This window comes from Alternaria ethzedia (assembly GCF_023757985.1).
Source record: "Alternaria ethzedia strain BMP 0044 chromosome Unknown scaffold_9, whole genome shotgun sequence".
In the NCBI taxonomy this organism is placed as follows: domain Eukaryota; kingdom Fungi; phylum Ascomycota; class Dothideomycetes; order Pleosporales; family Pleosporaceae; genus Alternaria; species Alternaria ethzedia.
This window is the reverse complement of record NW_026056202.1, coordinates 338,684-365,093: the sequence shown is the minus strand read 5'-3', so window position 1 is coordinate 365,093 and position 26,410 is coordinate 338,684. Positions and strand designations below refer to the sequence as shown.

At 53.0% G+C, this 26,410-nt stretch overlaps 13 protein-coding genes across 13 annotated transcripts; 4 read left to right on the top strand and 9 right to left on the bottom strand.

Annotated features, from left to right (window-relative positions):
• Window positions 1-777: 777 nt before the first annotated feature.
• J4E87_004699 (uncharacterized protein) lies at window positions 778-1,442 on the bottom strand (the record flags this gene model as incomplete). The annotated part of the gene is made up of 2 exons (XM_049376318.1): window positions 778-1,380; window positions 1,434-1,442. 2 exons carry the CDS (start codon window positions 1,440-1,442, stop codon window positions 778-780), a joined length of 612 nt encoding a protein of 203 aa, XP_049233829.1.
• A 297-nt stretch (window positions 1,443-1,739) lies between these two features.
• J4E87_004698 (uncharacterized protein) lies at window positions 1,740-2,769 on the top strand (the record flags this gene model as incomplete). Its single annotated transcript, XM_049376317.1, has 2 exons — window positions 1,740-1,968; window positions 2,027-2,769. The coding sequence occupies 2 exons, from the start codon at window positions 1,740-1,742 to the stop codon at window positions 2,767-2,769; spliced, it is 972 nt and encodes a 323-aa protein (XP_049233828.1).
• A 97-nt stretch (window positions 2,770-2,866) lies between these two features.
• J4E87_004697 (uncharacterized protein) lies at window positions 2,867-4,690 on the bottom strand (the record flags this gene model as incomplete). The annotated part of the gene is made up of 2 exons (XM_049376316.1): window positions 2,867-4,420; window positions 4,481-4,690. 2 exons carry the CDS (start codon window positions 4,688-4,690, stop codon window positions 2,867-2,869), a joined length of 1,764 nt encoding a protein of 587 aa, XP_049233827.1.
• A 713-nt stretch (window positions 4,691-5,403) lies between these two features.
• On the top strand, window positions 5,404-7,167 carry J4E87_004696 (uncharacterized protein; the record flags this gene model as incomplete). Its single annotated transcript, XM_049376315.1, has 4 exons — window positions 5,404-5,693; window positions 5,746-6,018; window positions 6,070-6,477; window positions 6,528-7,167. 4 exons carry the CDS (start codon window positions 5,404-5,406, stop codon window positions 7,165-7,167), a joined length of 1,611 nt encoding a protein of 536 aa, XP_049233826.1.
• Window positions 7,168-9,499: 2,332 nt separating this feature from the next.
• On the bottom strand, window positions 9,500-10,192 carry J4E87_004695 (uncharacterized protein; the record flags this gene model as incomplete). Its single annotated transcript, XM_049376314.1, has 1 exon — window positions 9,500-10,192. The coding sequence occupies one exon, from the start codon at window positions 10,190-10,192 to the stop codon at window positions 9,500-9,502; it is 693 nt and encodes a 230-aa protein (XP_049233825.1).
• A 476-nt stretch (window positions 10,193-10,668) lies between these two features.
• On the bottom strand, window positions 10,669-11,637 carry J4E87_004694 (uncharacterized protein; the record flags this gene model as incomplete). Its single annotated transcript, XM_049376313.1, has 2 exons — window positions 10,669-11,532; window positions 11,611-11,637. The coding sequence occupies 2 exons, from the start codon at window positions 11,635-11,637 to the stop codon at window positions 10,669-10,671; spliced, it is 891 nt and encodes a 296-aa protein (XP_049233824.1).
• A 432-nt stretch (window positions 11,638-12,069) lies between these two features.
• J4E87_004693 (uncharacterized protein) lies at window positions 12,070-12,953 on the bottom strand (the record flags this gene model as incomplete). Its single annotated transcript, XM_049376312.1, has 2 exons — window positions 12,070-12,732; window positions 12,789-12,953. 2 exons carry the CDS (start codon window positions 12,951-12,953, stop codon window positions 12,070-12,072), a joined length of 828 nt encoding a protein of 275 aa, XP_049233823.1.
• A 259-nt stretch (window positions 12,954-13,212) lies between these two features.
• Window positions 13,213-15,054, bottom strand: J4E87_004692 (uncharacterized protein; the record flags this gene model as incomplete). The annotated part of the gene is made up of 3 exons (XM_049376311.1): window positions 13,213-13,722; window positions 13,770-14,483; window positions 14,536-15,054. The coding sequence occupies 3 exons, from the start codon at window positions 15,052-15,054 to the stop codon at window positions 13,213-13,215; spliced, it is 1,743 nt and encodes a 580-aa protein (XP_049233822.1).
• Window positions 15,055-16,047: 993 nt separating this feature from the next.
• PDB1 (pyruvate dehydrogenase E1, beta subunit) lies at window positions 16,048-17,451 on the bottom strand (the record flags this gene model as incomplete). Its single annotated transcript, XM_049376310.1, has 5 exons — window positions 16,048-16,455; window positions 16,508-16,571; window positions 16,619-16,905; window positions 16,958-17,081; window positions 17,210-17,451. 5 exons carry the CDS (start codon window positions 17,449-17,451, stop codon window positions 16,048-16,050), a joined length of 1,125 nt encoding a protein of 374 aa, XP_049233821.1.
• Window positions 17,452-17,993: 542 nt separating this feature from the next.
• Window positions 17,994-19,229, bottom strand: ERG6_2 (Delta(24)-sterol C-methyltransferase; the record flags this gene model as incomplete). The annotated part of the gene is made up of 3 exons (XM_049376309.1): window positions 17,994-18,572; window positions 18,621-18,977; window positions 19,026-19,229. 3 exons carry the CDS (start codon window positions 19,227-19,229, stop codon window positions 17,994-17,996), a joined length of 1,140 nt encoding a protein of 379 aa, XP_049233820.1.
• A 437-nt stretch (window positions 19,230-19,666) lies between these two features.
• SLT11 (Pre-mRNA-splicing factor slt11) lies at window positions 19,667-20,840 on the top strand (the record flags this gene model as incomplete). Its single annotated transcript, XM_049376308.1, has 2 exons — window positions 19,667-19,697; window positions 19,747-20,840. 2 exons carry the CDS (start codon window positions 19,667-19,669, stop codon window positions 20,838-20,840), a joined length of 1,125 nt encoding a protein of 374 aa, XP_049233819.1.
• A 73-nt stretch (window positions 20,841-20,913) lies between these two features.
• Window positions 20,914-21,346, bottom strand: MZM1 (Mitochondrial zinc maintenance protein 1, mitochondrial; the record flags this gene model as incomplete). The annotated part of the gene is made up of 3 exons (XM_049376307.1): window positions 20,914-21,014; window positions 21,063-21,245; window positions 21,292-21,346. 3 exons carry the CDS (start codon window positions 21,344-21,346, stop codon window positions 20,914-20,916), a joined length of 339 nt encoding a protein of 112 aa, XP_049233818.1.
• A 243-nt stretch (window positions 21,347-21,589) lies between these two features.
• Window positions 21,590-22,848, top strand: J4E87_004687 (uncharacterized protein; the record flags this gene model as incomplete). Its single annotated transcript, XM_049376306.1, has 3 exons — window positions 21,590-21,613; window positions 21,661-21,893; window positions 21,939-22,848. The coding sequence occupies 3 exons, from the start codon at window positions 21,590-21,592 to the stop codon at window positions 22,846-22,848; spliced, it is 1,167 nt and encodes a 388-aa protein (XP_049233817.1).
• Window positions 22,849-26,410: the final 3,562 nt, after the last annotated feature.

The following is a 26,410-nucleotide window of genomic DNA, read 5'->3' as shown; positions in this document are numbered from 1 at the left end:
CTGTGTTTCGTTCAAATGATGAGCACTGATAATCCACGCTCAGAACGTGTGAGCGCGTTCATGTACATCTCCGATCACCCTCAACGTTGCTCTGCTCCAGTCAACACTATGTCTTCCTCGACCACGGTGAATAGTATGAATGGCACTGCTCGAGCCGATGGTCTACTGGGCGACCGTCACAAGAATATTACCGTGTCGATAAAGGGCGGCCGAGATATGGAAAGATTACGAGACGATATTAGAGGCGTCTGGAGTGTACGTGGACAGGCTTATCTGCATCGCGAGCCTGATCGTACCTAACACGTTCAATCATACCACAGGTGGTCGGCTGACGGACACGGCGGATAACTCTTGCAGAACAACTCGCTATCCTTGTGCGCACTTTGTTGAATGCAGCGTAGATGCTATAAATATTTCTTTCGTGCCGTGGGCCCCGGATAGGCGGATGGGCAGGATTTGTGATGAGCTGGACTACTGGATAGAGGAAGCAGCGATTGTAAATGATCCCAACTCTTGTGGTCAGCCGGAGCAGCAATTAGGCACAGATTCAGCGCGCCGTGACGCCAGGATCAAAGAATGGGAAAGGTTCTGGGGGAAGGGATTGTAGACTAATAGAAACACACTTACAGATTTCTGAAATGACGTGAGCGTAGACTGGCACTGACTCCCTGAACGCCGATGCTATGCAATATGGAAAAGTCTCGATCATGACCTCGTGTTGGATATGAGTATAGTGACAGTGTCAATGTCAACATGAGAACGATGAACGCGTGTCTTTCAAACAGCATCCACAGCGATCCATCCACCACTCCAGATGCCATCCGTCTTACAGCCAGGACAGCTCGCAGGGTTGCATCCGGTTGGCTTTGTGAAGTCATACTCCTCCCATGTAATATCATCTGCCTTTGCATCATCCGCCATGACTGTGTCCTCTTCCTTTTTTCCTTCGGCCTCTGCAACAGGCATCGCAGCCGCAACCGGTACTTCAACGATCTTCTCAGGCATATCCTCCGTCTTCACAACCACCACCTCAGCCTTCTCCTCCACCCCATCTTTCCCACCCACCGCAACCCCAACTTTCTTAAACCTCCCCCCTGCCGCGGCACCACCACCACCACCCCCAATCTTCGTAAACCGACTTCCCACCCCCGGCTTCTTATTCGCATTCTCCACGTCTATACTGCGCATCTCCAGACCCTGTTTCGGTTTGTTGCTCTCGGTATCGTTCGAGGCAGTCAGTTTCTTCATGTCGGCGAGGCGTTGGCGGTGGTTGTGGTCGTAGGAGCGGAGGTGGTTTTCGTAGTCGAGTTGCCGTGGGTAGCCTTTGTCGCAGATTGTGCAGTTGAAGAGGCGGACGGCCGCTGGGAGGGGGTTGTTTCGCTGGGAGGGGGGTTAGTGATGCGTGGGTGAGGGTAGGGCTGGGGGAGACGTACTGGTGGCATGGTCGCGTCTGTGTGAGGTGTACCGCGTTGAAGGGATGTGAGCAAGGTCCTATATCACCAGTGATAGCGACTCCGTAAGCGATTCGTCGGATCGTGTGGTAGCGGGGTCGTTGGGTCGTTCAGTCGCGTAGTCGCGCGTGGTGATAGCAACATTTGGTGTTGCGGCTCAACAGCACGCGCCTCGGCTCAGTGTCAGCATGCAGCGCCCCACTTATATCTTCACCGAATCAACGTCATTCCATGTCTCAGCAACGTAGCATTTCCCTTCCCTCGCAACACCACGACACGACCCACAAGATGGAGAAGAGTCCGGGTCTCCCACCGGTAGAAGACGAAGAGATGGGCGTCATGGGCCTTACCGAAGTTGACCCCTCGCCTGTTGACACACCAGAAGAGTTGAAAGTAAATCAATATTTCCCGGTTCCAGATGAGGAACGGCCTGAGAAAGAGACGGAAGAGATGAGAGGCATAAGGAGGATGAACACTTTGGGGTTGCGGTTAGGTGATCATGGACCTGCTTGGTGGCGTACGTCTCCCCACAATCTTTGATCCAAGAAGCTACAATGCTGACAACCACCCCCCAGTCCTCCGCATACAAAAGTACTCCTCGTACACCTTCACCGCCTTCGCCGCCCTCCACATAACAAACGTCTCCATAATACCGCTCGCCACACGCTCCGTCCTCGAATCAAACCGCTACCTCCTGCTCACACGACCATACTACCAATCCGCGCTCACGGAACCCCTCCTCGTTGGCCTCCCCCTCGTCGCACACGTTACCTCTGGAATCGCACTACGGCTATGGCGAAGGCGACAAGCGCTGAAACGATATGGTGCGGAGACACGAACGGATAAGCGCACGATTCCATGGCCGGCATTGAGTGGAACGAGTGCGTTGGGTTATGCTCTTGTGCCTTTTGCTAGTTTCCATGTCTGGACTACGAGGATTCTTCCGTTGTATGCGCATGGAGATTCGTCGCTGATTAACCTGCAATATATCTCCCATGGGTTTGCACTACATCCTGCAGTTTCCTTCACCGGTTTCACAGCACTGGTGGGAGTTGGCGTGTGGCATTTCGTCTGGGGTGCAGCGAAATGGTTGGGTTTCGCACCCAGCCAGGTCAAACACACGGAAGAGAACAGAGCGTTGATCCGGAAGAGGAGGTGGTACACTATCAACGGCATTAGCGCGGCTCTGACAGCACTATGGCTAGCGGGCGGTCTGGGTGTTGTTGGACGAGACGGCAAGATGGTGGGCTGGGTAGGCAAAGAGTATGACGAGCTGTACAAGTACCTTCCCATTGTAGGGCGATGGGTAGGACAGTAAGAGGAACGTGTGGTGCGAGTTTTGCATTGTAGTATACCCTTGATAGCGCATCGACAACAGTCTACACTTTCTCGCAAGAACACTCGACTCCAGTTTCTCAGTAGTTGATGTATATCCTTCCTTCCAGCGGCCGCAGCATTTGTCCCGTTGCATTCCCATACGAACTCACAAGCAGCTTTAAGCCCTCGACATCATACTCTATCTCCCGTTCTTCTGTTGTAAAATTCAACACCACAAGCGCCATCTTCCCCTCACACCTCTTCCCATAGATAAACAGCTCCTTCCCCTCCGGATCCACCAACTCGAACGACCCATACACAAAGACATCTTTATGCTCCTTCCTGAGCTTCAGCACATGTTTGTAGAACGAAAGCACACTCCCCTCATCCTTCTCCTGCACCGCCACATTGATACTACCATACTCATCATGGACCCTCATCCACGGTGTCCCCGTAGAAAACCCACTGTTGATACTGCCATCCCACTGAAACGCTAACCGCGCATGATCCCTAGCCATGCGCTGTAAACCCCTCTTAAACCTCTCTTTACGCGTAGGATCCGTGCCGTTCTCCGCCAACCGCACGGCTTCGGCCCAGTAGTTCTGGCTTTCGACGTCTTTGTATTCGCTCTCTATGTCCCATGATGACGGCGCGTTGATCATACCGATTTCCTGGCCTTGGTACAGGAACAGACTGCCCGATTGACCGATTAGCCACAAAGCGAGTAGTTTGCCGCTGGCGACTCGCCACTCGGGTGCGTCGTTGGCGAAGCGGGAGATGCTGCGGCCGTTGTCGTGGTTTTCGTTGAAGACGGTTGTCCATGCGTCTGTACCTTCGATGAAGCATTGCCATTTTTCTACTATGCGCTTCATGTCTGGTAGTGTCCAAGTAGCGTAGTCGTACTTATTGTCAGAGCCTGGTGGACCTTGGCCGAGATGCGTGATGTCGAATTGGAAAACCATGTCTAGTTCTTTTTGTGCGGCGCTGATGTAGGGGAGGACGGAGGAGGGATCTGGACATAAGGAGAGTTCGCCGACTGTTACGACGGGTTGGTTGTCGTAGGTGCGGTAGTGGGAGAGGACTGTGCGGTTCATTTCTTTGATGAATTCGTGTATCCGGGGCCCGTTGCACCACATCTGGGCGGCGGGTTGGATGGCACTGGTTGGATCGGTGATAGGTGCATCGGTAAATGGGAGGACTTTGGAGTATTTATTTACGGTGTCTACGCGGAAGCCGTCGATGCCTTTGTCGAGCCAGAAGCGCATTGCTGAGTCGTAGATCGCTTGTCGGCAGCCTTCGTTCTCCCAATTTAGGTCTGGTTGGGATTTGTCGTAGAGATGAAGGTAGTACTCTTCCGTATGCTCATCCCACGTCCAGGTTCCACCGGCGAAGTATGAGCGGTAGTTGGTGGGCGGCATGCGATTCCCTTGCACGTCGTAGCGTGCTGGTTGCCAGAAGTACCAGTCTCTTTTCGGATTATCTCTAGAACTCCGGCTTTCCTGGAACCAAGCGTGCTGATCGCTTGTATGGTTTACAACTAGGTCGAGGATGATCTTCATGTCGTTATCGTGGCAGGCTTTGATGAGTTTCTCCACATCCTTGACAGTGCCGTACGGTGCATATACGCCTTCATAGTCGGAGACATCATAGCCCTAACATATTGAGGCGCGAGGTCAGCGACGGTCTATGCATTTCATACATCGTGTTCTTACCATATCAATCTGCGGGGAGTCGAACATGGGCGATAGCCATACCACGTCTACACCAAGGGACGCAATGTAGCTGATCTTCTCAAGTATACCCGGGATATCTCCCCATCCATCGCCATCACTGTCCTTGAAAGATGCCGGGTAGATTTGATAGAATGTTGCTTCCTTCCACCACACGCGTTTGTGGTAAGAGAGGTCTACATGTGGTGACATGATAGTTGACCGAAAAATTGTTTGTACTGAGCTTAGGGTATCTGTGGGTGTAAGACTTGATGGGTGCAGGCTATTCGTAAGCAGATGTGATCCATGGATCGATGAGAAGTTACTGATGGAAGCTGGGCAGTAGTAAAATGATGACCGCTTGGTGTACGGAATGGGAGATGAAGGAGAGAAGTCGTTGCAGGCTCCAGAAAACTACACTTTGGTCTGTACTCCGTCCCAATGATCATGGTCATGCAGTCCATTGTGATGTCAATTCTTGTTCGCCTTTATGGTGACTGCTTGTAAACGGTTGGCACCCTGGTGCGAGTCGTGTTAGCCCCGCAATGTGGCGTCCGTGTTCCTTCCGTGTTGCTTCCGCATCGCCTCCGCCTTGGCTCCGTGAAAATCAACTGGTTCGCCGAACCACCATAGGCCATCCGCGTTGCTTCCGATCATTCACTAATAAGAGAACTCGTAATTACGAGAAATTGGCGTTCTCTGGTGCTGTAGAAGTAATTTTGGGCGTAGTATGAGCGATTTCCACACTGAAGCTGGGGCACCATGGGGAGGTCCGAGGTGCTGGGTCCTCGCTAACCCGCATCAAAGGCAACCCTGTTCTGACCATGATCATCTGTGCTTGGAGATGGTTATAAGCCTGGCACGCCTCCTCAATAACATGGCATCGCTTCCAGTGTCTTTCGACCGAGTTGCCACTCATTGCGACAATGACAAACAAGGACTTTGAGCAACCTACAGCGACACAGCTCGCAGCGCCGAATGAGGAGGCACAACATGCAGCCGACGATGAGAAATCTATGAGCCTCGTTCAGGCGATCAGACTTTACCCAAAAGCCGTTGGTTGGTCAGTCGTTCTGTCGAGTGCTCTGATCATGGAAGGCTACGACCTCGCATTGCTGGGAAGTTTGTACGGCAGCCCTCAGTTCAATCGCAAATACGGAGTTCTTAACGCAGCTACTGGCAAGTACAGTGTTCAAGCCAGTTGGCAGAGCGCACTGTGAGTATCAAAGACACGTTACCCGAGGTTTTGTTGTGACTGATAGCGTCAGATCCAATGGAGCACGAGCTGGCGAGGTCATCGGTCTTGTCATCAACGGCTTCGTTAGCGAGCGGTATGGGTATCGGAAGACCATGATAGGTGCCCTGATATCGATGACTGCTTTCATCTTTATCTTGTTTTTTGCGCCCAATGTTCAGACTCTGGTCATTGGCGAAGTCTTCTGCGGGATCCCGTGGGGCATGTTCCAGACCCTCACAACGCAGTATGCATCGGAAGTTGCACCTGTGCGTCTGAGGCCGATTCTGACCACGTTCGTCAACATGTAAGCATTTGCATTCGCCTTTTCCGAGCCCGAATACTAACGACCTTCCAGGTGCTGGGTGATGGGACAATTTATAGCTGCAGGTGTAAACCGCGGCTGCGTCCAACGTTCAGACCAATGGGCGTATCGTATCCCTTTTGCCGTACAATGGGTCTGGCCTATACCGATCATGGTCGGTGTCTTTCTTGCACCTGAAAGTCCGTGGTGGCATGTTCGCAGAGGCGACAAAGTAGGCGCTAAAGCTGCATTGCTTCGTCTGACCTCGCCGGAAAAGGATCCGAACTTCAACGCCGACGAGACGATCGCCATGATTGAGCATACCAACGAAATGGAAAAGAACATGTCAGAAGGCACCCGATGGACGGATCTGTTCAAGGGAACCGATCTCCGACGAACCGAGATCGTATGCTTCACCTGGATTGCTCAGACGATCTGCGGGACCAACATCATGGGTTACTTGTCAGTATTAGACGTGAAGTCATTAGGAACTCTGGGCTAACATCAAGTAGCGCATACTTCATGCAGAAGGCGGGCCTCCCCACCGTACAATCCTTCAACATGTCGATGATCTCACTCGCCCTTGGCCTCGTCGGTACTGCTGGCTCGTGGTACCTCATGCAGAAGTTCGGTCGACGAACGATCCATTTCTCCGGCGGCTGCACACTCTTCATCATCCTGATAATCGTCGGATCATGCTCTTTCGCCGGTACTCAAGCCTCGAACTGGGCTATTGGCGCGGTGTTGATTCTCTTCGTCTTCGTATACGACTTCACGATCGGTCCCGTCACCTACTCAATCGTGTCGGAGATGTCATCCACAAGATTGAAGGCCAAGACGATCGTACTCGCGCGAGCGCTGTACAATATCTCGAATATTGTGGTCAACGTATTGACGAACTACCAGCTTGGAGATGCCAACTGGGCCTGGGGAGCGAAGACGGCGTTCTTCTGGGCAGGTACTTGCGGCTGCGTTGTGGTGTGGGTGTACTTCAGGCTCCCAGAACCGAAGGGTCGGACATATGGAGAGCTAGATATGTTATTCGAGCAGAGGGTCAGCGCAAGGAAGTTTGCTAGCACGCAGGTCGACCCGTACGGGCATGGGCGTGTCGCGGATGAGAAGGCTGCTGTGGGCTCAGAATGGAAGGAGTGACTAGCCATGGTAGCGGTGATCAAGTTATGGTTTTACGCGTCTCGAACGCTGATAGGTTATGTTCGCAGACGGTTGTTCGTGCTGGCTATGTCTTTCCTCTACGCTGTACGGGTGACGCGCATTTGCTTAGAGATTAGTGTGTTGACATGACGTAAGCAGCCTCGGCATCACGCGACGCGTCTGACCAGCCCGCGGGCTACCTCGGGCTGCGGCCACTCCACACAACGCCTCCTCACATCTCTAATCAACATCATGAACCCCACGTAGACACTCGAGCTTGATGCAGAACACCGTGTCTAGGACAGTCCACCGGAAACAAGTTGCAAAGGCATGTGACCCGTGTCGCCGCCGCAAAACCAAGTGCAATGGCGCGCAACCTTGCGCAGGATGTTTATCGGCAAAATTAGCATGCACCTTCAACGCACCACGGGGTCAAGGTGGTCGCACAGGTTCCAGGGCTAACGTACTCAACGAATTGAGAGCGATTCCCCATAACGATGCCGACGTGTCCGACCCACAGGATGCTGCCCCGACCGCGGTCATTACCACCGCTGTGGAATTGACAAGGGAAGTCTTCAAAACGTTAGTCGACGTCTACGAGGAGCGCATATACAGGATAGTAGCTCTCATACCAGCCGAAAGACTGCGAGAAGAGTTCATGCAAATGCAGACTTCGCCGACATCTCGACAGCTCATATATGCCTTTTGCGCATACATGGCAAACTTTGCGGAAGCCTCCACTAATGTCAATTGCGGATCTTCACAGTCGTCACAAATGGATTCACAAACCCACTACTTAGATCATACCTTGCTCTCGCTACAGCGAGATAGGATCACGCAACTTGACCATCGATCAGTTTACACCTCCTTCTTTCTGTATGGAGCTTACGCTGGCCGAGGCGACTATCGTCAAGCGTGGTTCTATTTGAGAGAAGCAACAACCTTGTTTATGATGCTTAAAGACGAGGACAGGGATTGGTTCGACATAAAGACAAGGACACGGCTGTTTTGGATTCTGGTAGTGTCAGAAAGGTACGCTAAATACTCCCCGTTTTCCCCACGTCTGTTCTGCCACTTTGATGCATTGCGGTTCATCATATGCACTTCTGACTTGACGATATCATTTGTCCCTTTCTCGTCTATCCAGTCCCACCCGTGAGCGAAGACAGCGACAATTCGCAGTACCCATGGGTATCGTAATGAATATATTGCTTACTAGTCGTTAGGGCGCATGGCGTTCGTAGGAATAGGCCCATAACATTATCTGTCACTTCCTCAAGCTACCCACTCGATGGCCATGATGATTTCGGGTTGCTCCATCTCGCATCAGTCTTCCGACCGCTCGATGAAGTCTTTTTCGCAGTGTGGAACGGTGCTGCGCAAAACTGTAGTAAAGAGTGGTTGATCCAGCTCGAGAACGATGTTCGCACCGCGCTGCCTACTGATCTCGAACTTTCGAACGAAGAAATTGCAAATGTTCGCATATCGCAGTTCTGGCTACAGATCAAAATGTGGGAGCTGTTTCCCCGCTTCGGGTTTCTCTCCACAGAGTCTGTTTACGATTGCTTAACATTCAGATACCCCATTCTGGTTGGCAAAGACTTGACCATTCTCTCGATGAAACTGCCTATTCAGAGTCTGCAAATACATGGCGTCGGCATGGTACGTCATTCAGTCGCGGGCTTATCTTGTTGCTAACACCACTAGACGGAGAAGGTATTCGACATAGCCTGCGCTTTAGCGGACGTACTTCATTTCGTGCCTCGCTCTGCATCGCATACCGAACTCAGCCCGCCAGATTACTTAACTCAGTTGATGCTGTTGATCGCAAAGTTACCGGGCGGCTCATCAAAGTTCATACCTCTGCTGCTAGCCAAAGTCAATGAACTACTTCCGGATCTGTTGGAGCACGTGTGCGAAGCGATTCAAATGCCACTCCCCACCAATCGCAACCCTATGAGCCCAGACACACGATTTGTATACGAAGAGGAGGTTGGCAGCGGCCTTCACGCAGACTTAAGAAGAACGTTCTAGCGGGAAGGAAGAAGGATGCATTCGAGAACTGCAATCGGGACAAGCCAGACTGGGTCTCACAGCCATATCCACCCATAGGACATCGGACACGACCCCGAAGTACTGTTCCATCCACCAATCTACATACCGAGTACTGACCGGTCTGGACTACCCAGCGACCAGCGCCAGGACAGCCCGCCGTCGACAACACTCGAACCCAAACCCAAGCAAAACAAGACAAGAAATCCTGACCATCCCAACGACCAGCGTCAAGATGGCCCACCGCCAACCACAACCCCACCAGCATGGCGACCAGCGCTCATGCGAACCTCGGCCTCAGTGCCCGCCGGCGAGAGATCGCGCCTTCGATGTCGCCATCGATCACCGTCTCCAGCCCACCACCAGGGCCACACACGAAGATGAGCTCGCTGCTCAGGCGGTTGTATCTTGTGTCCCTCTTGGACACCACTGTGGCCTCTGGCTGCTTGCACATCCAGGGAGGTCGCTCGCCAGGGTGATCCCTCATGTATGCGAAGGCCCGCTCCAGTTTCGTCGTCTGACTCTCATGAGTGAAGCAGCGGACAAGCGGAACGGCAACGGCGAGGAAAACGGCGACGAAGGACCAGAAGAGCGCGGTGCGGAGGTATTGCCAAACGAGATCGATCTCGTATGCCTTTCGGCGGCGGAAGGTTTCGTGCCAGTCTGTGAAGCCCGACCCAGGCACGTCTGGGTCGAAGCGGCATCGGTCGAAGAAGAGGTCGAGGAGGCGGCCGAAGGTGTTTTCCCAGAATGGGTCGTTTAGGCCCGCCAGCAGGCCAAACGACACCATCATGTAGGTGTTGTGGGCTTGTCGAAAGGAGATCGACAAAGAGAGTCGGCGGATGAGGACGTGGCCTAGGGCCCAGGAGAAGAGGGTGCCGATGGCGATGCGTAGCTCGTTTGAGCTCGCGGCGAAGATGGTGATGAGCACCGGGCTCAGGAAGATGCGCAGCTTGCTCTGCGGGGACAGCATTGTTGCTGTTGTGGTGGTGGTGATGATGGTGATGATGGTGGGAAGAAGGAACTTGGAAATGTCTTGAAAATGAGCAGGTGTGGTGTTTGCTAAAGAGCAAGAGGTGGAGGCGGATGAAATGTTTATATAGTACTAGCTTCTGCGCGAAGATGAGACGGTTGACAATAGCAGCTATTGTTACAATAGGTATGTTGCTGTCTTCACCTCTACTTTCTACAATACCAACTGAACAATGGCGGACCCATGAAAACCACGCCTTCACCCCGGAACGCCAACGAAAGATTACAATAACAAGAAGCTGACAAAAGACAGGGGTCTCGATGTACTTCGCCTTCACCTTCACCCCAGCGTCACGTAGACTCCAGGAACGCACATGTACGCTGCTCACATCAAGACGCGCACCCACGTATACCTCAGCCCTCACCACCCCACTTCCTACCATCCCTCAAACCCCATCGTACCCCCCAACCCCTCCCCTAATAATCACTATACCTCCTCTTCGACAACGCACTCACCCTCGACACCCTTCTACTCGCCCCATCCAGCCCCTCCCCCTCAACAAACAACCTATTATGCACGATCCAATCCTCAAACTCCTGTTCCCTCGTCTCCTCATCTGGATCAATCCAATCCCCCATCTCACTTCCTCCCATAGTAGTAGTAGTAGTAGTATCGCTCATCCTGTTCACGACACCGTCGCGTGAGTGTGAGACCGAGGAACTGGATTGCTCGCGCCAGTGGTGCGGGAGGGGGCTTCTTCCACGGCCGTCGTCGTTGGCGGCGTCGATGGCGCTGGGATCGAGACGTTGGATTTGGGACTTTTTGTACTCGTGTGCTGTCTCTGCGAGGGTCTTTGCGCTGACGCCGGTGCTGTTATTGTTGTTGGTCTTCCAGTTTCGCGGCAGCGTGTACGAGAAGGCTGAGCGTATGCCGCTTGGCTTGCGGCGGAGGGAGCCGCCTACACGGCTGAGCCAGGTTTTGGGACTGGTGTCTTGAGTTGGGGTTGAGGCTGCGTCGGCGGGTGGGGGTGTGGCGAAGGGGGAACTACGGGGTGGCTCTTCGCCGCTGGGACGTTGCATCAAGTGGCAGGAGTGGTCGATTAGCGCTGGCTCTACGCCGTCGGGGAGTTGCTCGTAGGTTGACATGCCGATGCTTACGCCGCGTTTGCGGCGGAGGGAGAAGAATCGAGTTGGACCGGTGAAGGGGAGGTGCTGGGTTGGAGTGGGTGTCGTGGCTTCTACAGGTGTTTGGTTGGTATCGGGTTGGAGGTCTTCGTTCCGTTGTGCGGTTTGGCGGACTGCCTTCTTTTTGTCTTTGCGTTCTTGGTGGCGCTTTCGAATCTATCTATTTGTCAGTATCTAGACTTCTTGAATGTAAGAGATGTATTCCAATGTTGGTAAGCCATATGCGTTACATACTGTGCTGATCAAACCCATCTTGGGCATATTGGGCGAATGCTCCACGACGTGTTTGTTGTTAGAGATGAAGAGTGAGGTTATAGAGAAGAGGACCAGGTGCTCCTGAGTACAGCTGTCAAGTGCAACGTCAAGATGTCCACGGAAGGCTTGTGAAGTTCGGTACCGTGAGTGGGGATGCCGTCAACCAGAGGATGTGGTTGATCGAGGGTCCATGGACATGTCATGGTGCCCACCTCAACACACTATAAGCACGGTGGAGATGTATTTTTCACGTTTCAATTACTCTTTCTCTTGAATTTGCTTCCACGTTAATCGTGTGACCTTTCGCGATCTCTTAAACCCAATGCAACTTGGTGGGTCCAACGCTCATATGCAGAACCCAACTCATTTCTTATCTCCATATGCTACTGCTGACGCTGTCCATGAATTGCTGTTCTTGGTACCCGACGGTTTTGCCCTTCAACGTCCCAAACTGCGAAGGTAATCCACTGTCAACGTTTGACTGTCCGGAATTGAAGGGAATGGGTCTGTAGGCCGTGATTGAAATGAACCACCACCACCGCGACCAACAGGAGAAGAAGCAAGACTCAAATGAGCGGCTTGCGCCTCCTGGAATGACACATCATCTGACGCCTCGTCCCGACTTGTAGCTTTGAGATCAATCTTCGCAATGGTAGCGATGCGCTTAAGACTTTCGATCTGCTTCTCCAAAGCATTCTGCGATGTCTTGTGCGTGTTCTCAATCTCTTTACTGCGAAGATCTTGCCTGTCCTTGAGGTCTTTCCTTGCGCTTTTGTAAGAGGAGAGAAGCTTTCGGCTGAGCTCATGCTCTTCCTCGTTTAACTTTCGTAGCGCAGCGTGATCCGCGTCTTCGCCCTTGTCTTCGGAGATTTTCATCCTGTGACCCATTATGTTTTCTCGAGCTAGGGCATGATCGCGCACTGTGTCCAAAACGTCCGTTTCGGCTTGTCTATATGTCCAGGCCTGAACACGTTCACTCGCTCTCTTGTCATCATTGACACGGATAGCCTTTTCGCAGTCTCCGATAGCGTCTCTGATGGCTTTCGTAAGCCGGAATTTTTGTTCTGCCGTCATGGTTTTGGCCGCCGCGCTCGAGCTTTCCTATGTGTTAACGTCAGTCCATGGTCTGTGAACGACCACAATCAAGCAATACGTACCAGTTGTACCTTCTCCATAAGATCGCTCAACGCATCGCTACGGTTGTAGCATTCCTTCAGCAGTCCATCAATGACAGAGCTCATTCCCTCCTTCACCTCTTCGAGCGAGGCCATTTCAATCGCGTTGCCTTGCTTGAGGCCTGCGATGATGGCATCTGATGACATGATGGGCTGGCGCGACGGTTTTGGGTGTCGCCGCAATTTCTGTTTCGGTCGGTGTTGTGGTCGCGCTGTGTTGGTCGGAATCAGAGAGCCTTCCAGAAAGAGCAGGAGCGACTAGCGCGAACTCGCTTGGTCAAAAGTGAAAGTGAACGCGACGACACACACCAGCGGTTTTACAGTTCTGCATATGTAGAGCTGACATCAAGTTGATGGTGCTAACTTCTGCTATGCGACCTCATCAGCTCATCGAGTCGCGCAGTCTTTAGTCAGACTCAGGTTCAGCATCAGAGTCCTCCTCCTCAAGCCCACCAACATCTCCCCAGCGACTAACAACCTCGCTCTTCGCCAACTTCAGAATGGCCTCATAGTACTTGATCTGCTTCATCAACATCTTATCCCCATCCCACTGCCTCTTAGCGACTTTCTCCTCATCCCTGGCCCTGTGGTTCTCAAGCACCTTCTGCTCTTCCTTGATACGCACCAGCTCCGCTCGACACAAGTCGTACGTCTTATTCCACAGCTCTTCATTCTCGTGCTCCCAGAGATCGCCGATGCCGATATAGATGGCCTTGATCCTTTTGTACTCCTTGTCGAGGTCTTCAGATGCTGCCTCTGCGGAGCGCAGTTCGGTCTGTTGTTCTTTGGCGAAGACTTCGTCGGCTGCGTCGCGTTGCGCTGAGAGCTCGGAGAGGATTTGCTCGCCGTGCTTGACGAATTTGCGGAGATCAGGCATGGGAGATTTGGATTGGAGGCGGGTTATTGTTGCGAGTGCCTGATTCAGATTTAGCGGAGTAGAAGATAGAGGGTTGTTGTACTTACGATACGTAGTTCTTCTTGCAGGTGGCTGCAGTTGGAACAGTCCTTCTTGACTTTGTCGCTCGCTGCTTCAACCTTGTGGCGCTTGTCTGCGTTGGCGGTACTACTTGGCTTAGGTCTTGCATGGCTGGACGCAGGTTCTCGAGCGTGTGAAGTGGATTGGGCCGGAGTTGATGACTGGAAGCGGATCACTGGAGCAACCCACTCATCCGGGAAGTAGTCTTCTGCCTCCTCCCCATCTAGCTCGATACCAGAGAGCGCAGCCATGTTGCGAAGGCATACCATCTGCCGGTCCCATGCGGCGCACTCTCCGTCATACACCTCCTCGGCCTTCTCAATTCGGGCTTTTAGAGTTGCTCGGATATCTGCTTTCTTTGTCTTGACAGCCTTGAACGAGTCGGCGATGAGCATCATTTCCTTTACATCTTCCTCGACAAGCGCGTTATGAGCTGGAGTGACGACCTGGTTCGTAGGCAGGCGAACGTGTAAGGCTATTCTTTTGCCCAGGATGACTTCTTCTGCCTTGATGTTTTCGTACCATTCGTTCATTGACTCGATTTCGGCGTTGAAGGATTGGTGTGCGTCTTTGACCGCGTCGTTTTTCTTGGTGCAGCTGTCGCTCTTAGCTTTCTCACAACCAGCGATACCGTCTCTGTTGGTCTTTGCCAGCTGTGCTCTATCTTCCACCGGAACCGTTTCGATTGACTCTGGGCTCTCCTAGTATCTCAATATCAGTCTCACATTCGTGCAAAGTTGCGAGCAAACATACTGCAACTGCCTCCTTCTCCTCTGGCTCACTCGACGCACTGTCGTAGCCATAACGCACCGGATCCGGGCCGAGCGTGCGAAGAATGTCCAAACGAGAGAACATTTCATTCAATTCGCTGGAATATTCGTCATCCCTATAGGTGTAACGGGCGTCGGGTGGGTTTGGCCGATAGCCATCTGTAGGGAGCTGGCGTAGGCCGGCTAGCATCGCGGCGAGAGGCTCTGGGAGCACGTCAGGCGCTTCAGGCGCTTCAGGCTCGTCTTGTGCTTGGTTGTCGTTGTAAACACAATCTTGATCAGCATTTACCAAGCCTTGGCCCTCGTTGTGAAAACGTCCGTGTGCGGCATCGCGTGCACTTATCCGGCGAGAGCGTAGTTCTGCAGAGGTGTGTCGCATCCCGTAACCGTCATAGAAGTACTCCTCGTCTTCGCAGTAGGCTGGAGACTGGTTTTCATCGTAGTAGTCAACGAACTCATCTCCGACTTCGACCCAGTCTATGGTGTGGTGGTGTCGCGGCATCCTGCCAGCACTAACAGCGACGACGCCGTGAGTTCTCGTTGTGTGTGTGCACAATGTCGTGTTGTCGTACTAGGTCGTGACGTTCGGGGCGGAGAGCGCAGTGCCAGCAGAAGCTCCTAGGCCGCGCGGCACCTGTTATCGTGAGATTCGGATTCATCGATGAAAGTGAAGATGAAAACCAGCAGCCTCATCGTTCATTCCATAACCAGCGCGCAGCGAGCCGCAACCTTCCCTGCTCTTTCTCATGCCAGTAGCCGTGCCGTTAGATTCCCATTTGGACCATTCAACGTGATACTTGCTCGTCAAGAGCATAAGCGCAGCTCGATGTGAGCGGCATAGCAGTGTTAGCCTAATTCCTGAACGTCGCAGACATCTATGCCGTTCTCTGGTGAGAACCGTGAGCTGCAGTAATGCATTCCGTCGAAGCATGACGTTGAATGAGCGAGTAGAGCATATGAAGGAAAGAAAGAACTAAAGTGACTTGGGTGAAGAAGTAGACATATGAGCAGAAGGCACGCCCACTAGTCCTCCAGATTCGAGGTGAGAGAATCTCAGATGCTCACCGACAAAGAAAAGCGGTGAGGTACTAACATCCCGAGCCTCGAAAGCAGCATGTAATAGAAGAGAACAGATGGTAAACAGTTAGAACCAAGGCAGCAAAAGCCCTACCAATGTCAGCGTCTTACCTCTCATCCCCTCTCACCTCTCACCCAAAGCCCACACCATCACTTCCAGTCACCTTCCCCACATCTGCATTATTTCAAAATCGTTAGATGGAGTTGCAATAGAATACTTGTACATGCAATCGAAAATGCTCTAAACCAGCACCTACGCGATCTACCTTAACCGAAAATTGGCCATCTGAATCATACATAATCCGGTTCCTTCGCCCAAAACCAAATCTTCATATCCACATAGTTATCAACGCAATGTGTCGATTGAACACACAACGCTGAGACCAACTACGCTATCCTCTTCCATTCCATACTCCATCTATACCCTAAGGAGCTTGGCGGCGTAATCCACAATCAAGCTCTCACTGGGGAAGCTCATCTCCTCGAGCTTCTGGGCATATGGTGTGGGCACCTCAGCACCAGTAACACGGGCAGGGGGCGCCTCCAAGTAGTCGAAAGCGTACTCGCAAGTAAGCGCCATAATCTCAGACGCGACACCGAAGGATGGGAATCCAGACTCTACGCAGAGCATGTGGCCGGTCTTCTTGACGGACTTGACAATGGCCTCGACGTCGAGGGGCTTGATGGAGCGCAGGTTGATGACTTCGGCTTCGACGCCGTACTTGGACTTGAGTTGTTCGGCGGCGACGAGGGATTGGCCGACGCAGCGGGAGAGGGTGACGATGGTGAGGTCCTTGCCGGGGCGCTCGATCTTGGCCTTTCCGAACTGGGGGTCTGTTAGTATGAGAATAGAGTGGGATGATGGCGGGGTGTCTTACGGGAATGACAAAGTCGTCTCTCTGGGCCTCCTCGCTCATGGGGAAGGACAGACCGTACAGAAGTCTGTGGATGTTAGTACAGTCTCTCGTCTCGCGGCGCTTGTAACCTACTCGTTCTCGAGGACCACGACCGGGTTGGGGTCGCGGATAGCAGCCTTCAACAGACCCTTGGCATCCTCGGCGCTGTATGGCGAAACAACCTTCAATCCAGGAATGCTTCCGTACCACGCAGTGTAATCTTGGGAATGCTGAGCAGCGACACCAGACGCGAAACCGTTGGGACCACGGAAGGTGATGTTGCAGGGCTGGATACCACCGGACATGTAGTGCGTCTTTGCGGCGGAGTTGATAATCTGGTCAATGGCCTGCATGGCGAAGTTGAAGGTCATGAATTCGCACTGTCGTCGCTGTCAGATTTGCTTTTTGGGTCATGATAGCTGAGGGACTCACAATGGGGTGGAGACCAGCGAGCGCGGCACCGACGGTCAGACCGGCGAAACCTGACTCTGTGATGGGAGAGTCGATTACCCTCTTCTCACCGAAGCGGTCGAGCAGGCCCTTTGTGACCTTGTAGCTGTGGCTCAGTCAGCACCGTCCATTGATATTCCGTTGTGTATAGCCTGCGATGTATTCTCTGCCCAATTGGATCCTCCTCTTTCTTATCGCAGACATGACATCTCTCTTCTTCATGGTGGGACGTACGCTCCGTTGTATTGCGCGACTTCCTCTCCGAGCACGAAAACCTTGTCATTGCGCTCCATCTCCTCGGCCATGGCCTCGTTGAGCGCCTCTCGCACCGTCATCTCCTTCTGGCCCGACGCATATCCTCTCCTCGCAATTGACGGTGTAATGGCTGCGGCGCGGAAAGCTGGTCGGAAGGCGGGCGCTGGCCGCGACGCCGAGACGAGGCGGGAGGCGGGTCGGAGGAGCCTTGAAGCAGCCATTGTGGGGTGTGTGTGAGGGTGAAGGTGTGGTGAGGAAGTGCCGTGGGCGAGTGATGGCCGCTGAGGCTTGTGGTGGTTGCTGGGGCTTGCTGGACAATTTCTTGATGCGAAGATCCGAGTCGTTGGGGCCGGCGCTAACGATCAAAGCTCTCGAGCAGGGACCACACTATAGCGAGAACACCCGACGTGCGTCTGGATGCTCCCTGGATGGTCCGCCCCAACAACGTCGCTTTCACCGCAGTCAACCCTTCCATACGGCATGTACTGGATAGTGATGCAACAGTCGCTTGCAAATTGTACGATAATGATCAAACATTCAGATGACGATTACTTCTTCTATTCTCTATAGCTCCACATTTCGCGTTACCATGACCGTCCCTAGACCGTGCCCTACTTCCAAATATTACAGTATATATGCGCGTCTCCAATGCGCGTGATGCAAATGCCAGGAGATGATGCTCCTATATCGAAGGAATAGCTCGCAGACCAACAAGGTCCTAGATGCGAAGAGAAGTCTAATGCAAAGGGCGAGAACTGAAAACTTATGCGTCGGCGGGTTTCCTTCCGACCATAAGGTACATGGGGGTGAAGAGCTTCTCCCTGCCACCGGCAACAAGGCAGTCGGCTGCGAGGGCAAGACTGTCGGCAGTCTTCTGGGTACCCTTGGGGGCGAGACCGATCACCTCAAGACCACCGACGAACTTGTGGATGAGGCCACGTCCGACCTTGGTCATGCGAAGAATGGTGGGGATGTCGCCAATGGTGCTGATGTACTTCAGCTGGCCAGAGAGCGGCCAGTACCACGGGTAAGGGTCGTCCCTGTCTGCCAGATCCTCGTTGTGCTCCATCACGAAGCCGGCCTTCTTCATAGCATCGAGCGCGACCTCAATCTTCTCCATGTTGGAGATACCGTCACCGATCTCAATTCCAAGACGGATCTCGCGGTGGTGGGGGTTGTCGTTGTCGTACTTGTCGGTCATGAGCCACTCGTAGACACCAAAGACACCGCCGGGCTTGAGAACGCGGAAGATCTCGCTGTAGATGCCCTCGAGCGATGGTGCGTGGACAGTGGCCTCGATGGCGTAAACGGCATCGAAAGAGTTGTCGGGGAAAGACATTTGCTAGGACGAGTTAGTAAGAGGTACTCAGGGTGTGAGGGTATATCATACCATAAAGTCACCCTTGGTGAACTTGAGCTTGTCTGAGAGGCCCTCCTTCTCGGCGTAGGCAGTGGCACGCTCAATCTGGTAGTCGTTGTTGTTCAATCCAACGACGTTGACACCAGCGAACTTGACAATCTCACGGGCGGGTCCACCAACACCGCAGCCAACATCCAAGACGCGCATGTTGTCCTGGAGGTTCATCTTGTGGGCAAGGTAGTGCTCGTGGCGGGCAATGGCCTTGTAGAAAGACTCGCCATAGGCGTAGCGGGCGAAGTGGAAAGACTGTCCCCAGCCGTACTCGTAGAGGTCGGTTGCGAGGTTGTAGTAGTGTCTTGTGAGGGTAGCGTATTCATCTCGTCGTTCCTGGATCTGTTAGTAAACACAGTACGCAACAATGCCACATATGCGTACCTTGCGGGTCTCCTCGGTCTCGTCGCCAGCGGCCTTGTTGTCCCAATGCTTGAAGTACTCGTCGACAGCGGCTTGCTGGGCAGCCTTGTCCTTTTGCAACATGGCAGTCATGCCACCGCGAGCCTTTGCAGACTTGCCGTGCATGGCCTTGTTGAACTCGGCATCGCGAGAATGGTCTTCCTTTTCGAGCGCAATGGGAGACATGATGGGTATTAAGAGTGATATGGGTTTATGCGGGGAGTGAAGTGAATGAAACTGATAGTAGAATAAACAATTCGAAGAGGACAGGACCCTGAAACTTTATAAAGACGACCCCGGAGAGGAAAGAGCGGTATGGGTAGGAGATTGGGACTTGAATTTCTTAGGGGGTAACTGGCGTCGCCCAATCACGACCGACTCTGTACGCGGCCCTGGTCAACAGCGCTAGCGGTCGGTCGTCGCCACCCGAGCGCGTGAAAGCCAAGACCGTAAGAGGCGTATAGCGTAGTGCCTAGATTTCTACCGTCACTCCCATACCATCTGTCGCAACAACCACCGCGCCCCACTACGCGTACTCGACGTCCCCAGATTCGCTCGGCGAAGTCGCGAGATTACACTCAAAACTCAGCCACTGTCGCACACCCTACGCAGCAGGCCTCACCATGCCGCCGCAAATCAAGAGCGACCTGAACCGTACGTCATGTCTTTTTCCACCGCGCGTAGCATACACTAACTTTTGTAGGATCGGGTTGGGAAACTACCGACTTTCCGTCCGTCTGCGAGAAATGCCTGCCGGATAGCACGTATGTGCAGATGCTGAAGGAGGACTACGGCGCAGAGTGCAAGATCTGCACGCGACCCTTCACCATCTTCCGCTGGAAGGCCGACCGCACCGCGCGACAAAAGCGAACCAACATCTGCCTCACATGCGCCCGCCTCAAGAACTGCTGCCAGCACTGCATGCTCGACTTGTCATTCGGTCTGCCCATCGTAGTCCGTGATGCTGCGCTGAAGATGGTGGCGCCCGGCCCACAGAGCGACATCAACCGACAGTACTATGCGCAGGAGCACGAGAGGGAGATCGAGGAGGGACGTGGAGCGATGGAGGCATACGAAAAGACGGATGAGAAGGCGCGCGACCTCCTCAAGCGTCTGGCGCAGAGTGAGCCCTACTACAAGAAACAGCGACGTATAGAGGCTGAGGAGGGCGAGAGTGGACAAAAGGCGTTGCCAGCGCCTGGCGGAGGTGGCGCAGGAGGCGAGAGCAGTCACGTCCCTGGACCGATCAGAACCCGAGATTCACGGGGTACACCTGCGCGAGGAGGCATGAGGCCTGGAAGAGGAGGCCGCATGGGCGGCGCATCCGCGGAGCCAAACCCGCAAGACTGGCTGCCACCTTCGGACCCCAACGTCGCATCGCTCTTCGTCACGGGTGTGGAAGACGACCTTCCTGAACACGAGCTCCGCAAGCACTTTTCACAATACGGCCAACTTCGATCGCTGGTATGCTCACATCGAGCGCATTGCGCATACGTCAACTTCGTCAAGCGGGAAGACGCTGAGACAGCAGCGGGTACACTAAAGGGCAAGGTGGTAATCAAGGGCTGTCCTATGCGCGTCACTTGGGGCAAGCCGAAGCAGCTGGACAGCTTGGATCAGAACGTCAGGATGCAGTACGCAAAGGAGGGACGACAAGTGGCCGGCTCATCGCGACGGGCAGCCGCTTCTCAGGCTGCGATTGGGGCTGCACCACAGAACAGCCTGGACAGCATGGTCGTTGCACCTCCACCGGGAGCTGATGACGACGTTCAGTACGCCAGTTTGGCCGGAAACTAGGTCCTTATTTCTTGCATTGGGTCGGCGTTTTGGACTGTATGGGTATCATGATTCATTCGATGTGCATAAAAGCCTAGGAGGAACAGCATTTTGTGCCTCCCAATGTACTCTTTCCCTTGCCCTTTTTGATATCCTCGTTGTCGCCTCGCTCGGTATGCTCGTGTATCCGCAGTTCTGCCTGTGTTAGCCTATTGATCCCGATACCATCCATAGAAAGCATACTGTAACTTTCGCCCTCTGGGTCCGCTGCTTGCCCTTGAACGACGTTTTCTCTCAGGAACTTGGCCACCTCCTCCGCATGTACTAATGACGATTGCAACTCTTCGCTTCCGATTCGTAGGTTGCGGTTCGCCTCAAACTTGTTACGGGCTTCGGTGCGGGCGGCGAAGAGCGTGTTCATGTCGCCTGTGCTGTGTGAGCGCGGGAAGTAGGTCAATGTCGCATTCCGTACCTTGAAAGGCGATGCGCGCGGATCGCAGCAGATTCCGGTATGCAACTAGCGCCATCTTGTGTAGAGTCGGGGCGGTATGCAGTGAATAGAGCGTTGTAAAGAACAACCAGTTCCGCTCGGAACTTCCGCGAGGAAAGTTGGCACACGTGACATCGTTCCCGCCAGGGTCCCCCCGGCTGGCGATCCGACACCCGCTGACGTCGCGCAGCTGAAAGTGGTCCACACACGAGCAACGCTTCGGTGGCCTCAACGGTAGAAATCTAGCTCCCACACCGGGCTGCGATCTACCAGAGCCAACATGGTGTCCTTCTGGCCTTGGAAGGTACGTCGAATCTAACTACGCGCTAATACGCTTGCTGACTGTGGCAGGGTAGCGAAGATGCCGCCTCGTTCGAGAGGACGCTCAACACTCTTACTGGCAAGATCAACAGAGCCGCCGCGCGCAATGACAAACAGAAGCAGCTCTCGCGACGCGCTCGCGTCATGTGGACGCTATACACCGGCTTCGCGTATATTCTGGTCGCGGTCGTGCTCACTTTCGTGACGGGCTGGCAGAATTGGGGTCCCATTGAGGGAAGCGTGGTGGCTGGCGGGCCTGTCTTGTATGTCCATCGTCATCGCAGCAGGGAATATATCTAACCATCCAGGATCTACGGCCTCCGTTACGCGCTCATGAGCTACTTCGACTACCGCATCCGCAACACTGAAGCCTACCTCAAGAAACTGAACAAAGAACGTGACGCTACCATTGAGCGCCTCAAGGAAGCCACCAAGTACAACTCGACCCAACAATTGCTAGAGAAATATGGCGCCTCGCCCAAACAACCCGAGCAGCCACAACAAGGCGACTCCCCCGGCCGCAGAAAGTCCCAAGGCCCTCAGAAGCCAGCGCCGCCGCCAGGCCCCCGCACTGGCATGCCTCCTCCCCCAACGGCAAACATCCAGCGACCCCAGCCACAGCAACTCCCGCATACCCCACAGAAACCTCCGTCGAACGTCTCATCCCCTCAAGGCCCATCCCCGCCACAGCAACTGCCCCCACCAGAAGCCCCAGGCGCCGAATTCGCCCCGAACGCATTCAACACCGGCGCCGTCGACCTAACCAAGCAATACACCACCGATTCCCCCGCAGCCTTCACACAAACTCACTGGTACGACCGCATCCTCGACGCTCTCCTTGGCGAAGACGAAACACAGGCTAAGAACCGCTTCGTCTTGATCTGTTCCGAGTGCCGGCTTGTAAACGGGCAAGCGCCGCCCGGTGCACGTACGCTTGAGGATGTTGGGAGGTGGAGATGTGGTGGGTGCAGTGCGTGGAATGGGAAGGAGAAGCCGCGGGAGGATGATGTTACGAGGCTTGTGAGGGATTGGGAGGCGGAGCGGAAGGCGAAGGATAGACTGAGTGGAGATGGGGGTGTGAAGGAGATGGAAGAGGTGGAGGATGAAGGTGTGGTTGTTGAGGCTGAGGCTGAGGCTGAGGCGGATAGTAGTGGTGAGGATACGCCGCCGCCCAGTCGGAATACGAGGAGTAAATCCAAGGGGAGGGGGAAGAAGTAGGGAGGTTATGGTGGGCATGGGCGTCTAGGTATGTCGGGATGGCATCAAAAGGGCGCGGATAAGGGGGGTTATGTATACTATATCGATATGGCTTACACTATGATAGTAAGCTTTCTCAGAAGACATGGGAAGACCTGAAGATTTCGAATCGTCTCAACCTGTCCTCTTGGTTGTAGCACGTGCACCGCTGGTCGTGTATAAATACCTCGCTTTACTCCCTCTCTTCCTGTCTCTTATCCCTCACCCTCCGCCCGGGTTTTTCCAAAAACACGGCCGCATCTGACCATGGTGTGCGGCTTCCTCCCGCGCCTCTCCATCATTTTCTCAAAATCTTCATGCCTTTCTCGATGGGCTGTGCTTCTGCCTCCGCTTCTTCCTCCGGGTTCCTCCAAAAGGTCTAGGAGACCATGCCATGTTGTGCACTTCCTGCGCCTCTTTATCATTTTATCCAAAAAAACAGCCTCAGATATGACGTATGGTGTGCGCTCTTCCTGCGCCTCTCCATCATTTTGTCTAAAATACACATGCCACCAACACATGATGTGTTCTTCCTGTGCTGCTTCAACATCTTCTCCAAAACAAACTGGGTTCACATGCATGGTGTGCTCTTCCTCCTGCGCCTTCTCAAAACACTGCCGTCTGCTCAAAAATTCCATGCAGGCGTTCGAATGTCCTGGCGACTGTCCTGTCTTTTCGAAAAAGGCTGCCCTGTCTCGGAAATGTCTCCGTTTCTGGAACGACCAAAAACATGTTACTATGGACGCCATGGCTGTGAGAGGAGTCGACAAATCGTAGCGGAAGCTGTGCATGGCCGGTCTAGGAAAATTCGTTATGAATATTACATGGCCGGTCGCTGTTCTCCAAAGGCTGTAGGAAGAGGAAGCATGTGGTGCAAAAAACTATCAGGTGTTCCTGGAATGGTTGAGAAGGAGTCAAAAATCATATGCGATGATGTCATGAGCTGTGCCTGTCTGACCCAAAGAATTAAGCAATTCCAACATGGAGTGCGAAAAGGTCTTTTCGACGCGTCCATGTGTCGTTCTGGCGGATATATAAACCTCACCGCGTCCTCTGGCTTCCTGTCTTCTGTACTCCACACCTTCCTGTGTTTTACCAAAAAATTCTACTGCCCTCGTCCATGGTGTGCGCTCCTCCTCCTCCTTCCTATATTTGACCAAAACCTCGTGGACAACATGACATGGTGTGCGCTCCTCCTTCCGTGGACCTCTAAAAAAAAGCATCAAGACAAGCGATGCGTGTGTGTCGCTCTGGAAACAAAAGACCTGCGCAACAAGTTCATGTGCTCGTCCCTCTCTTCTTCGACTTCCAAAAACTAAGAACAAAGTACACATGTGAGGACTACCGAGGTCGTGCTTCCACAAACCTTCTGGGAAAGTGTGGGATGTGTCTGCCTCATCCTTTGTCTTAAAACACAGGCACAATCCAGAAAATGCTCGCGATCCCCCCGATGGGCGGTTCTTGGCGCGTGGGTGGTGTATAAAAGCCCCATCTGCGCCGGCTCTTCCTGACTTTTTTATCCCACACCTCTCCGGGTCTGTTTACCAAAAGTACGAAGTGAAGTATTACATGGCGTTCTCCTGCCTCCTTCTTTCTCAAAATGTCCCGCGACAACACCATGTGTGGTTGTGGTCCACCAAAGTGATCACCACGCCGTTCATGAACGGGGCTTTGTCGGTAGTCGGAGTATAAAATGCTCGTCTTCGCCGGCTGTTCCTGTCTTTATCATCCTACAGTTTCCTTCACTTCTGTCTAAAAGGCCTGGAACATCTGATAATGGCGTTTGTCTGCCTCCTTCTTCTCAAAATCTCCCGCCTGCAAAGCCATGTGTGGTTGTGATCCACCAAAAACGCCACCGTACCATTCATGAGCGGTGCTTTGTCGGTATTTGGAGTATAAAAACCTCGTCTTTCCCGGGTCTCCTCATCTTCATTATCTCACACCCCTCTGGTGTTTTTCCAAAGCGGTATGGATGTACCTCATGGTGTTCGCCTGCCTTCTCGGTCTCAAAAACCCGCACCTACGAGAGCATGTGTGGTTGTGGTTCGCCAAAACGCCTACAAACATCCAGAATGTTGTCCTGGCTGCTGGCCTCCAAAGACGCATCAATGTGGACATATGACTGTCTGGACGGTTGGAAACACTGTAAATCGGTTCAGCTCGCAGTCATGTTCACAAAACCAAAAGATATCTGCGTCATGCTTCGGACTTGCGAAACCAAAGAAAGCAAAACTCATGACTGCGCTACTGGATTTGGTGGTGTATAAAACACTGCTCTGCTGCTGTCCTTCCTACTTCCTTATCACAACACTTTCTGTTCCTTGCTTCACAAACTGCTCGCACACGATGGATGTCTGCCTCCTCCTCTTTCCACCCAAAACTACTGAACCTTCTTTTCGATGAGTGCGCGCCTCCACTCTAAACGAATTAGATGAATTGCTATGTTCTCTGTCTCCTGCCAGCCCCGAAGGTCACCAAAACGAAACAGGCTCCAGAAAATGATTGCTCAAAATTTATCACGTGCCTTCCTATGGATCTTCCGCTTCTTCTCTTCCCTCAAAAAGGCTATAGGATCATCTCACATGGTCTCCCGGCTTTTTGAGCTGGGGAGCGTGTATATAAACACCTCTTGGGCTGGGTTCTCTTACTTCTTCACATCTACATCTTCTTGCATCTCACTTCAAAAGAAGTGACCAGCTTTTTCATGTCTCTGCCTCTGCGTTTCTGCTGTTACATCACTAAAAAGCCCCGTAAGAAAGATTTATGGGAAAGCTCTCCGTCTCTTCTACCACCCCACCAAATCACGGTCGAAGCAATGAAATGATCTGCCTTCTGCGCCTGCTTTCACTTTATCAAAATGCGGCACATACATCTGCCATGGGCTCGTCCCTCCGCCTCTGCCTTCGCATTACCAAAAGTCTGATCATACTGGTATATGAAAGACGAGAAGGATTGTTTAAAAGATTAGGAACTCGGCGACATGTTCTCCGCTCCTCCAGATCTCTGCGAAAAGTGAATGTCGAAAGCTTGATGGAAGCAAGAAAGCTTTACTACTTTCATTCGCACTTCCGCAGTATTTAGACTGCGGAGTTGCATATAAAAGCTCCTCTTCGCTGCTGCTCCTTCTTACCTTCTACATACCAAATACCCTAAAAACAAAAATTTCAAATTCATCAATCCTGCTGCCATGGCTGCGCTCTCTTAAAAACGACGCATGCTGGTCGCAAGGTGTTCTGCGAAAAGTGTGGAGCAGTATTCTAAATGGTCCTCAAGAGACAGACATGCTGGAAACGGAGAGATGCGTACGTCATGTCTGTGTCGCTTCTGGAACCAAGAATGCACATGTCGATACTCGATGGTGTGCAGTAGAGTGGTGTGTATAAATACTTCTCTCTGCCCGGCTCTACACTTCCTTCCTACACACCACTCTTTTTCCGTGGCTTCTCAAAACAGTGTCGTTCATCTGTCATAGCTCGCTCTTCTCCGGTCTGTTTCAAAACTTCCAAAACGGCGCCAAGTTCGTCTTATGACCTCGGTGTCTTTT